The sequence below is a fragment of the Papio anubis genome, chromosome 10 (genome assembly GCF_008728515.1).
Source record: "Papio anubis isolate 15944 chromosome 10, Panubis1.0, whole genome shotgun sequence".
NCBI lineage: Eukaryota > Metazoa > Chordata > Mammalia > Primates > Cercopithecidae > Papio > Papio anubis.
Genome location: NC_044985.1, coordinates 24,983,255 through 24,996,821, shown reverse-complemented (window position 1 = coordinate 24,996,821; position 13,567 = coordinate 24,983,255). Strand labels below are relative to the sequence as shown.

Genomic DNA, 13,567 nt, shown 5'->3' with positions numbered 1-13,567 from the left:
AGTAACAAACCATGTAGCCAAGACAATAGTAAATGAAAAAGACTAATATAAAATGTGAATATGAAATCATGTACCACAGAAGCTTATCCGTGATATATTTACAATCATTATTTCTCCCACCCTTGTTTCTTTTGTTGTTGTTGTTGTTGATATAATGACTCCTATTTTTCTAAAGGTAAATAATGATCTGTACTTTACTTTTTTATGTTGACAATGTACTATGTACTTTATTTAGAAACTTTTTTTTCCATTTAATGAATTCAGGCTGGGCTTGGTAAACCCATTAAGGGACAGATAAGGCTCCAGAGAGAAGGTTATATTTAATCTGAGCTACAAAGAACTGTCATAAGTAAATTACACATAAGACAGTTGGAAGAGGAGTGTACACATAGGGGATGTTAAATGCAAATGCACAGAAATGAGAGAAAAGTGGCTGGTTAACAACACATAGGCTCAAAAGGGTATTTTATACCAGATAGGAGATTGGGTTTTATCTTGTAGGAGATGCCATCAAAGACTTTTAGATGGGAAAATACATAACTAGATTTCATTTTAAAATATGAGTATAATGGAATGTAGAGAACGGAATGGAGGAGCAAAGGCCTGAAGGAGGGAGACCTAACTAGAATCCGCAGCTATATTCCAAAAGAGATAGGATACAAAGGTCATGGTAGATGAGGAGCCAAGTGGAGGATCCCTGAAATGTATTAAGGCAGTGCGTGAGTAGAGCAGGATGACTGGATACATGTTTGGTGGGGGCAGGGGCCGGTAGGGGAATTTCTTGTGTGAGAGATTGAGAGCATGGTGGTACTAATCACTGAGAAAGGAAATAAAAGAGTAAGAGATCGAGTCTCCCTCTCTGGGTGTGTGTGTATTGTTCTATGTGTGTTTGGGAGGATACTATGCATTCTATTAGAAACCATAGATCTTGAGATACCTGAGACATCTAGGTGGAGTTGACAGGTAAGCAATTAGAAATAGGGTCTGGACCTTAGGAGAGGTAGCTGGACTTGAGATTTTAAAAGCAGGGGCAATCATGAGTAGTTGAAGCCATGGGATCTGGTGAAATTATTCATCTATCCATTCTTTAACCATTCCTGCAACATACATATAAAAATGTTGCATTAGTTGCAACATACATATAAAAATGCTTGCCTGTCATTAGGCTAAGGGAAGTACATAATAAGTTATTAATGGCTTTGTAAGCATTTACAGAGAAGCAAAAGGTATTCCTTCCTGTAAAAAATAATAACAATGAATATAGGGTGCTTATTATATGCCAGGCAGAACATCTACCTGCATTATAGCTGTTGTTCCTTTAATCTTCACAATCATCTTATGAGGTAGGTCCTATTCTCATTTTGCAGAAATGGAAACTGAGGAAAAGAGCAGTTGAGGAATTTACTTAATGTTATCCATCCAATAAGTCTCCGAATCTTTATATTTTTTGCGAGTTAGGATCTTATTCTTAGAATATTCCCTTTACAAAGCTTTGTAGAGCAGGGAAAACTAAAAGAAAAGGCTAATATATCAAATGGCATACAGTATTGTGAAAAAGAAGAGACATTACAGGTAACTATGACAATCGCTGCTATCATTAAAAACATTTAATTTGGAAATAAGATGTAGGAGATTCTGAATAGAATAATTTGAAAAATATAGATTTTTCTATCTCAAGAGCTTTTTGCATTTTTTCCTATGGTGCTAACTGACCTTCAAGCATCAATTTGTTCTGGCTAGACATTCTCAGTCAGGTTCAAAGTTGGTGAGACAAAAAGCAACAATAGCAAAAACAAGTAACAAGTCACAAATGCATGCTGTTGAAACATGTTAGTAGAATAAAATCACATCAGGGTGTACTTTTCATCTCTTGAAACATATGGAGTGACTCTTATTCAACATGGAATCATTTTTTATTGTGCAAGGAAATAATATATTTGAATAGTAAATTTAAATTTTCAAAGTTCTGTAAGATGTGTTCTTTATTTTTCCAGGAGGTTTAAAAAAATATAAAAGCAATACTTTTTTTATCTTTGTGTATCACACACATGCTCACAAATATATATTATATATACACACACAGCGTGTCCATGTCCAACTTGGTCAATACATACAGACTTAAGACATTTTTTCAATAGTTGGATAGTATTCTACCTATGTATATGCTAAAAGAAAAAAGAAAAAAACAGTTGGTTTTAGTTTTTTAACTATTATATACTGGTGATTTTGTTCTGTAGTGTATATACCTTGGAGTGAAATTATATTAGATTTTAATAGTACTGATGTCCTAGTCTGTTTTGTTGCTATAGAAGAATATCTGAGACTGGGTAATTTATAAAGAAAGGAGGGGTTGTTTTAGATCTCAGTTCTGTAGACTGAGAAGTTCAAGGGCATGCCCCTAGCTTCCAGTTACGGCTTTTGTCCTGTGTCACAACATGGTGGAGAAAGTCAGAGGGGAAGTAAATACATTCAAAGAGGAAAATCTAAGGGGCATCCTGGCTTTCTAACAACCCACTGTCAGAGGAACTAATCCATTCGTCTGAGAACAAATTCAGTCTTGTGACAGCAATAACACAACTATGGCAAGAACAAGACCAAGCCATTCACAAGGGTTCTGCCCCCATAATCCAGATACCTCACACCAGGCCGTATCCGTCAACATTGCCACACTGGTGATTAAATTTCAGCATGAGTTTTGATGGAGACAAACAAACTCTATCCAAACCATAGAAACTCTATTATTATTAATATTATTTACAGAAGTTAAAAATGTTATGTTTGGGCATCATATATTTTCATTCATAAGTGGGAGCTAAGCTATGAGGATACAAAGACATAAGAATGATCCAATGAATTTGGGGGGCTATGGGGAAAGAGTGAGAAGGGGTAAAGGATAAAAGGCTACAAACTGGGTTCAACGTATACTGCTCGGGTGATGGGTGCACCAAAATCTCACAAATCACCACTAAAGAACCTACTCATGTAACCATGAGTAAGAGGTTACATGAGTAACCTCTTCCCCCAAAATCTATGGAAATTAAAAAAAAAAAAATGCTATGTTTGGAATTATCAATATGAGAGGATTCATAATATTCATGTTACCATAGTGCACTATCAAAGATTTTTTAAAGTGATTTGATGACAGTTCTTGATGATTTAATTTGCATTTCCCTCTGTCAGTGAGGAGACATATATGTAAATCTGTCTCTTTATGGATTCCAAGAATATCAGCCCACCTCAGAGATCGTTAAATTGTTTCCATAATTAATAAATTTTGTTCAGATCTTTAATTCATTTGGAATATTTTCTGCTTATAATGTAAAATAATGGTCTGAATTTATTTTCTTCTCATTGGAAACAAGACAATACCATTTTCAATTCAAATTGAAATGAAATGTCAATGTTATCAAAGGAGACAAAAACAAACGGAATTCTAAGCAGAGCAAATATATGCATATAACTTTATGCATTATCAATTTGTAAACATATTTAATAGCATAGTATTTGTAATCTCAAACCTTACTTTTTTAAATTGTTGTGTAGAATGTATCTTAAAGATCAGTCTGTTTTGTATGTACAAAGATTTTACATTTTAATAGCTACATAATATTTTTATTGAATAGGTATACAGATGTCTTTGACTTACAATGGAGTTATGTCCTGAAGTTGAAAAATTTACGCCACTGTACGTTGGAGACTATCTGTACTGTTATTATTATTATTTAAGTTTACTTTAAGTTCTGGAATACAAGTGCAGAACGTGTTTGTTATATAGGTACACTTGTGCCATGGTGGTTTGCTGCACCTATGAACTGGTCATCTAGGTTTTAAGCCCACATGCATTAGGTATATGCCCAGTGTGATGTTCCCCTCCCTGTGCCCATGTGTTCTCATTATTCAACTGCCACTTACGAATGAGAACATGTGGTGGTTGGTTTTCTGTTCCTGTGTTAATTTGGTGAGAATAATGACTTGCAGCTTCATCCATGTCCCTGCAAAGGACATGAACTCATTCTTGTTTATGGCTGCATAGTATTCCATGGTGTATATGTGCCACATTTTCTTTATCCAGTCTATCACTGATAGACATTTCAATCGGTTCCAAGTCTTTTCTATAGTAAAAAGGTGGGAGTGTAAATTAGTTCAACCATTGAATACTATTATTTGTTAATCTTCTACTGATTAATTTTTAGATGATATCTGGTCTTTTTCTATTATAATCGGTGCTACTACAAATACCTCTTACAAACATTATTTCACACAAGTACAACTCTGTCAGATACATTTTTAGATGTGGAAATAATGGGATAAAATTTACACATCTTTAAAATTTTAATATGTATCTCCAAATAGTGCTCTAGAAAAGATGGAACAATTAACACATTACAAATGTTATATGGGAGTGTTGTTTATCTATACTTATGTCAAATGTCTGTGTTACTTTTTAATCTTTATGAATTTACTAAATAAATAGTATTAAATATAATTTTAATTTGTCTTTTTCCTGTTTTGAATGAGAGTAAGCAACCTTTCATAAGGTTAGCAGTAACTTGTATTTGCCTGTTTTTCTATTTTATTTTTTAACATTTACCCTATCAATGTGTGTTAAATGATTAGCTATTTGTTATATGTGTTATGAATGTTTCTCAGTTTTTCTTTTGGCTATGTTTATTGTAATTTTTCTTTTCCCTGTAGATTTATTTTTAAAGTAGATGAATTTAATTATTTTTTAATGGCCACTCTAACTTGTTTTAAAACAAAAATAAAACTTCTCCCATGCCAACATTTTTTAGATTATTTTTTGTTTACTTTAATTTTTTGTATGGTTAAATTCTGTATCCATTTGCTTTGTCACTATTCCTTTAAAATAAATATTAAAATTATTAGGTCTAGTCCACAATAACTTTGTCTTCTTTTCCAAAAACTGTTTAAAGAAATTCTCTGTTGATTACAGCTTATTTTTCCATGTGAACAGTGGAATCAGGTTTTTTGGCTTTAAATGAAGAACACTTTTAAAAATTATTTTCCTATTTACATATAGTAAATTTTCTAAGTCTGTTACTTGTTTATTAAATGGATATTGCTGTTAGTATGTGAATTTTGTCCCTATTTTATTTAATTATCTTCCTGATTATAAAATACTTTTATTGAATCTCTTGGGTTTTTTAGATATAAAACTAATTAATACAGTAATTTTACAGATTGATATCCAATTTTATGCCTACTATTTTTTCTCTTTGTGAATTGATTTGACTTTCACCCTCCCCCCAACACACACACCCACTACTGTTAAATAACAGTAATGATGGTAGCCAGCTTTTATCTTAGTTGAATATGAATACTTGTAATATAATGGATTGCTCCTATTCTGCAGTTTTGTGTATAGTCTTCATAGTAAGTGTTAATATCTGACTGGACAAGTTCTTCCTCAATAAACGTTTCAAAAGATTTTTATAAATTTTTTACATGTCTGTTTATCTTTCTGAGCTTGAAAGGGTCATTCAGTTCCCAATCAAATCTCTGTTTTAAATATCAATAGGCTAATGTATTAAATACATATATTAATTTGTAAAATATATATTTATACCTTATGATATTAAGATACTAAGTCTTCTTTTCCATGATTGTTTCTCCATTTCAGAAATTATTTTAAGTTATTCAATACTGTAGGATTTGTGTGTGTGTGTGTTTCATTGTGGCTAATTTTGTTTTTCATGCAAGTGTTATTATTTATTCAGTAAATATTTATTATACTTGAAGCCTTATAGCATTTTTTAAAATTTCCATTTCTGGTTATTTTAATGGCATATAGGAAAAATACTAACTTTGTGCATTTGTCATATTCTTGGACATCTTACCAAATTATTTATTTCAAATATCTTTGTATAGTCTCATATAAAAGTATTTTTCTTTTTTTTCAATATTTGTAATATCTTTGGACACTTAGTGAGGTAATTAGAATTAGTAGGATGATATTGCGTATTTGGTGATAACAGGCATTCCTGTTGAATTTCTAATATTAATAGGAATAAATTTTGTTCTTCATATGTAACGTTTTACAATTTTGTTAAAGAATCTTCATTATGTTAGCTGGGCATGGTGGCACATGCCTGTAGTCCCAGCTACTCGGGAGGCTGAAGTAGGAGAATTGTTTGAACCCAGGAGGTGGAGGTTGTGGTGAGCCGAGATCACGCCATTGCACTCCAGCCTGGGCAACAAGGAAAAACTCTGTCTCAAAAAAACTAAGAAAGAATCTTCATTATGTTTAGGTAGGTTCTTTCTAATCCTGATTTACTTTACTTGTTTTTTTTATTATTCTCAAAGAGCTACTGGAAGAAACTTGGTGCGTTGGAAGAACAGTAAGGGAGAACAGTATGACTAGAGTGGAGTAAGTGAGGGAGTGAACAGAAGATCAGAGAAATAAATCTAGGGAACAGATCATGTAAGACCTGACTGGGGTGACATCATGACAGGATGAATCAGAGGAGAGAAATTGTTAACCATAAATTGAAATACTTGATCTAAAACACTGTATCTAAAACTATCTGTAGTGAAGATCCAAGCACTGGTGGTATTTTGTTCTGTTATTTGGTTTCCAACTAGTGAAGGACTGAAACTTTTGTAAATTATGATGAAAATTAATTATTCAAAAAATAAAAATCTAAAAAGACATACACAATACAAATAAAAACATAAATTACTCTGTTGCTATAAAATTATTCAAATGAAGGCCAGGCATTGTGACTCATGGCTGTAATCTTAATGTACTTTGGGAGCCTGAGGCAGGAGGATCTCTTGAGCCCGGGTGTTTGAAGTTACTTCTAACCTAGGCAATATAGCAACAATGTGTCTCTAAAAAATAATAAATAATAGATTAAAAAAATCAAATTATTTCTCATAATTTCACCACATATCTTATTGTGGGCTGGTAGCTAACAGTTCATGGACTCATGTAGGGCAAGGGACATGCTTTGAATAGCACTATCTCAGAGAGCTAGAGAGAGTAAACCAAGAAAATAGAGTGTAATTGCTGTGACTACTAAGATAGTGATCATAAAAGTAAAATGAGACTCTTAGCATGATTTTTTTAACCACATTTACCTTTGTGGGTACAGTTACAGAGCCAGGTAATTGAACCATAAAGAGAGAGAAGTTGAGGATGTATTTAATATAGTAACCAAATGACTGGACAAGAAACTTAAACTCCATTGAAGAGAATTAAGTGTACAGAAGAGGAGGTGTAGGACAGTTGAAAATGAATCCATGTCCCTGCAAAGGACATAAAATTATCCTTTTTTATGGCTGCATAGTATTCCATGGTGCATATGTGCCACATTTGCTTTATCCAGTCTATTATTTATGGGCATTTGGATTGGTTCCAAGTCTTTGCTATTGTGAATAGTGCTGCAATAAACATACATGTGCATGTGTCTTTATAGTAGAATGATTTATAATCCTTTGGGTATATAATCAGTAATGGGATTGCTGGGTCAAATGGTATTTCTGGTTCTAGATCCTTGAGGAGTCACTACACTGTCTTCCGTAATGGCTGGACTTATTTACACTCCCATCAACAGTGTAAAAGCGTTCCTATCTCTCCACATCCCCTCCAGCATCTGTTGTTTCTCAACATTTTAATGATCGCCATTCCAACTGGCTGGCGATGGTATCTCATTGTGGTTTTGGTTTGCATTTCTCTAAGGACTGGCCATCATTCTCAGCAAGCTAACACAGGAACAGAAAACAAAACACCACATATTCTCACTCATAGGTGGGAGCTGAACAATGAGAACACATGGACATAGGGGAACATCACACACTGGGGCCTATTGTGGGGTGGGTGGGTAAAGGAGGGATAGCATTAGGAGAAATACCTAATGTAGATGGAAGGTTGATAGGTGCAGCAAACCACCATGGCACATGTATACCTATGTAACAAACCTGCACGTTCTGCACGTGTATCCCAGAACTTAAACTATAATTTAGAAGAAAAGAAAAAAAAAAATGAATTAAGCATCTCAGGATTTGGAAGCTTTTTGGGATGAGGTACTAGGGAACTGAGCTAGAAAAAAGGGAAGCTGTGTTCATAGAATGGGATTCTTTAAATTTAACATTTAGAGAGAGCACATATTTTGTTAATGACAGAATTTAGATTACAACCATGAGAGTAGCTGATTGGACATGGAGGAGGGTATGACCTTGGGTGAAAAAAAGGTGAAGGACCAAGAGGCTATTGTGTTGGAAAAGTGTCTTCAGATGCAGTAAAATCATGAAGAATTAAGCAGAAAAAGTTTTGGAGAACGGGTAAGGAAGAAATAAAACACCTCAAGGAAGTTCCAGTCTTAAGAGTCAAGAAATGACTGCAGCAAGGAGGGATAATATATGTCCTTAGAGGACCTGAAAAAGAAGAGTGGGGAATTTTCCAGATGAAGGACAATCATCTGGAAGTTGCAATGAGTTTCAACTGAGTGTCCTCCAGAATCAAATGGCGAGGAAGAGGAGTAGAGGTATGGTTAGAAAATAGCTGTTAAGGCCAGGAGCGATGGCTCATGCCTGTAATACCAGCACTTTGGGAGGCTGAGGCGGGTGGATCACCTGAGGTCAGGAGTTTGAGACCAGCCTGGCCAATGTGGTGAAACCCCATCTCTACTGAAAATACAGAAAATTAGCCAGGCGTGGTGACGGGCACATGTAATCCCAGCTACTTGGGAGGCTGAGGCAGGAGAATTGCTTGAACCTGGGAGGCAGAGGTTGCAGTGAGCCGAGATTGTGCCACCGCACTCCAGCCTGGTGACAGTGAGACTCCATCTAAAAAATAATAATAAAAATAAAAATAAAAAAGAAGAAGAAAGAAAATAGCTATTAGTTGAGAAGGCTCAGCCAAGCCCATGTCCTCAAGGGTGAGCCAGGTTTAAGGGAAAGCAAAAGAGCTGAAAAGCATGTTAAGAAGAGGTTAAAAATCAGAGAATTTTGCTGATGATAGAAATTAATTTTAAAAGGCTTAGTGGAGAGATTTTTTGCATTTGAAAAGGAGTTACAGACAAGATAAAAAAAAAAAAATAGGATGGACAAAACCTTGTAAGTATAGAGCCTGAGCCTATGATTCTTAAACTTCTCATAAATGCCTGACCTAAACAAGGAGAAAGTACACAGAGAGAAGATATATACGTGCTGGGAGCCGTTTCGCCCGTCGTGAGACACAGTACTACTGGATTGCTACGCTGCAGCTAGTTAATAGCTAGAGCATATCAGCAAAGATAGTGTGTGCCTTCACTGTGCAAGGGTGTGTCAGTGGAGAAGTAAACAGACACTCTAAAGGATTGTTCTGGCTACCCAGTAAAAGAAAGTCAAAAAATTAGAAAAAAACTAAGAGAATGCTAACAACATCAGCCATGAGTATTAAAATGCACTTCCTATCTACTTTCTCTGTGTTCTTTCCACCTCAAAAATTTTCCAGCATTCTAGAATATCGTGTGCATGCATGGGTTCACCTCTCCTTGCTAACTGTCTGTACACTGCTGTAACTGTCCCTGCATTCTATCTTCTATCCACGACATTTTCTAAAAAGAGGAAGGAAATGAACCATGGGTCTTTTAAACTCTGAACAGATGTCGCCAGCAACCTGCTGGTTTGAAGGGGTCAAGATAGCAAGTTTGCATATAATATAAATTGTAGAAGGTTTTTAATCCTGTTTTTTAACTTCAAGATGATTCCCTTTATTTTTTCCAAAGAAGATACTTGTCTTGGGTATTCAGATGTTATGAATGGTTCCTTATTCTCTAGATAGTTTGGGTTTAAGCTCTATTGTTTTAAGCCAGTTAATTCTTTAAAGGATAATTTTCCCTCTTCATTTCCATATCTTATGTTTTATTATTTTCTAAAGCATCTAAGTATTGATTGTGACTAATAGGGTTTGGTTTTCTGGTTCACTAGACTGACACACCACAAACGGGAAGGTGGAAAGTTAGTAGTCCGGAAAACAGACACGGCTGACTCTGTAATCTTTGTGTATCTATGAGTTCAATCTATCTCTTTCAGCCCTCTCAAGATATGCATATATATCAATAAAAATAGGGAAAAGACCCAGTTCTGTTTTCTACCTATTTAACAAAGCTGCTTTTAAATGTTTTTCAAAATATGAACAACTCTGGCTGAATTTGAGATTCAGTGAGATTGTTTTGTGCCTTTTAATGTGCTCTTTAAAGTATTTTTTTCTTTTCATTTTCATTTGTCAGTCATCTCTTCAATGATGTACAAATAATTTCTTTATGCCAGTCTAAACATTGTAAAAGGTAAGCTGGAAAAGTCAGGTTAGATCAAAAGGGTAAAATTAGGTAAATGAGATCATGGAATTAAGGTGTTAGCACAATGAAAAAGGAAAACTTTGGAACCATAAAACAGTAGAAAAATGGCAAGAAGTAGAATGTCATGGAACTGTTTTACAAGCAAACTTAATATGGCTACGTACCAAAAATGAAAGAGCAAGAACATATTCTGTATTTTTTGAGCTTCTTAAAAGCATTCTAACTATCATAGCTCTTGAGAGCAACGCAACAATACAGAAGAAGGAAGGAAGGTAAAGGAGGAGAAAGGAAATAAGTCATTTTTAAACTCTTTTCAGTGGCCTTGGGAGTCAAATAGACATAAATTGTGCAAAAAATTTCCCAAATTTGGTGAGATCACCTACTTCGTTTCACTATCAATTCTGGGCCTTTCTTGGCCACCACTTTTATGCTTTCATTTCATGTTTTATGAAAGTTTTATTTTGTGGTCTAAGAAGTCAGACTTTAAATGGAAAAATACATTAGCAAATAAAGAAATGTATTTTATTTACTTTTCTTTTCTCACTTCTTCTCTCATTTTCTCTCTCCCTCTTTTTCACCCATCCTAAAAAATTAGACATATTCATTCTTTCTTTCCAAAAATAACTAATAATTTACTCTATCACTTATAGAACTAATCCCAGCTGAGATGTGCGACAGTAAGGTTGCCGAATTTTTAAGAAATGCATTTGTTTTATACTTTATGATTTCAAATAGCAAAGTACTTAAGAAGAGACTAGGGAAAGAGCAAAGGACAGTTTAATGAATTGAAACTAGGAAATTGTGAGCAAAGAGAAGTATTTAGTTGCCTATGTCAAAAACATGTGAGAATTTTAGTTATGAAAATGAACTATTGGATTGGAATATTTAACTGGCTAATGAAGAGCTATTTTTGTGAAGAAGGTAGTTTTAAGTTATATTATTTAGGCAGATGTGTACAAATTAAATAGCTCACAAACAAAATATAACTCTTAATCATTAATGTTATAATTCTATATAATAGTAGAGAGCATATTTACAGAATAGTAGCTAGTTTAAAGTTTTTGTAGAATATTGGTTTTCAAAGCATAGAAGCATTTAAAATATTAATTATCTAACTAAAATTAACCAGATACCAGGCTGATAAATCATTTGAAATAGTGAAGAAAAGATACTATCAATTAAATATGCATATTGAATATTTTACTTCTTAAAAGAGGCCAAAGCTAGCATTGTAAAAGTTACTAAAAAAGACACAATCACCATCTGGTGGCAAAGCAAAGAAACTGTTGTTTTAAGGTATTTACTTTCTATATCTGTGCCCTAATCATAAGCCATTAACTGATATACTCCTTTCTGAGGTGAAGGTTGGATGGGGTGATGTTATAAAATCCTCACACATGGTCTACTGTGGTGTTTCTGAAATATCAGATTCATGATAAGATTTAAGGATGCTTCTAAACAGGCATAGTTTAACACTCACATGGATTATTGCATTTAAATCTGACAATAACTCCATGAGGCTTTACTCTTAATTTTTTCATTTCATAGATGAGGAATCTGAGATTTACGGAGATTAATTACTTGCCACTGTTGCATAGGTGGTAAAAGGACCGCTTAGATTTGAATCCAAACCAACTTTGTCTTTTAAGGGCCTGTACATTCTAAAATATATAAATTGCTTAGCCCAGAAGCTAACCAACCCTCAAATTGTTTCCAATAAAGTAATTAATGTTATGTTTTTTATCATCATCAGAAGCTATTAGGGCAGAGTTCCAGTGTGCAATGCATGGTGGACTCTGCAATGCGCAGTTGAATTGAGAAGTGTCTTAATACCTGATATTTTCTGACTATAACCACTTGTTTCAAATTCCTATCAGGAGTCTCACAATAACTTATCTAGGCTTATATAGCTAAATGAGTAAAATAAAGCAAACAGCTCTCTGAAGAATGGATTGGGTTGGTTTCACGTACTCTTCCTTTAGAGCAAAATGTTAGACCTACTTTAGAATTATAAAATTATAAAACTTTAGAGTTAAAAGTAAAACTACCAGACTTTTCAGATTCATTGTAAACCTGAAAATGAATTTATGTCAATGTTTGATCTTATTTCCTTATTTATATCAGATAGCCATTTAGAGTTTACAAAACACTTTCACAAAAGATTTTCTGTTTGATATAATCTTAATGTATAATATCTGAGATACAATTTTTGCATTGAAATTGCCTTATGTGTAGGTTAAAATAGTCAAATATTGTCAATTTCATATTTTTCAACATAATGATACCCATTTTAGAGTGGAGTAAACCCAGGTATAAAAAATAATTTTAAAAAACCCTTATTACTAATACATGGCCACCAAATTCATTTGCAAAATGAATAGACAAAAGTCACATCATCAAAGCCTTTTCTATTGAATTCTCAACAACAAAAAAATAAACTAGAAATGAATTTCCTTCATTGAGGGTTTGAGTACATTACAAAGAACAAGTATTTCATCTAAAGTAAATTGCTTTCGTGCATGCCTTGATTTGTTTAAAACGATAATTTCAAACCTGAAATTCATTTCTTGTCAGTGGGTTAAATGTCTGCCCTTCCTTCTAGAACCTCTGTCACTCAATGAAGAGTTGTAATAAGTTGAAGGTACCCATATTGCAGTTTATTTCTAAATCATTGAGCATTTCCTACCAGCTTTTATTTAAAAATAACACAAAATAAAATTTTTTTCCCTCTAAATCCTGAAGAGTATTTTTGATGATCGTTTGCTAGAACACAACATATGATTATTATAGATTTTCAATGTGATAGATTACTCATTTGCCTGTTGAAAATGACATGAAATACCCTTCCTAGGCCAAGACTGTGCTTTACACATCTCTGTATCCCCTGCTCTGTGAGCACAGTTCTTCTTACGTAACAGACACTTAGTGAATTTTCTGAGTTGAGTTGAATTAAAACACATACACACACATCTCTTGAGTTTAACAATGAAGGATGTTTTTGGTCTCTAAAATGTTATCAAGACATGCATTAGTTATTTTTGATTTAGTGCTTTAGATTTCTTCAGGACAATGTGCTTTTCCTTTGTCACGAAAGTACTTTGATCCAGTAATCTTGAGACCATGATAGAGTATATGCATGACAATGGCATATGTGATTCAATCCTTTGGGGAGAAGATGTAGTCATATCCCAAGTGCGAGTGTGAAATTGTACTCCTCCCTCTCTCATTTTAGTATGAGAAAAATATGCTTGCTGCGTCATTTT

At 33.9% G+C, this 13,567-nt stretch overlaps 1 protein-coding gene across 1 annotated transcript in view; it reads left to right on the top strand.

Annotated features, from left to right (window-relative positions):
• LRP1B (LDL receptor related protein 1B) overlaps nt 1-13,567 on the top strand; it is a 1,950,491-nt gene that overhangs the window by 1,035,347 nt on the left and 901,577 nt on the right. Inside the window, exon 12 of the mRNA XM_031651763.1 lies at nt 13,422-13,432. Coding sequence (XP_031507623.1) covers nt 13,422-13,432 — 11 coding nt within the window. The remainder of the gene's footprint in view (nt 1-13,421; nt 13,433-13,567) is intronic.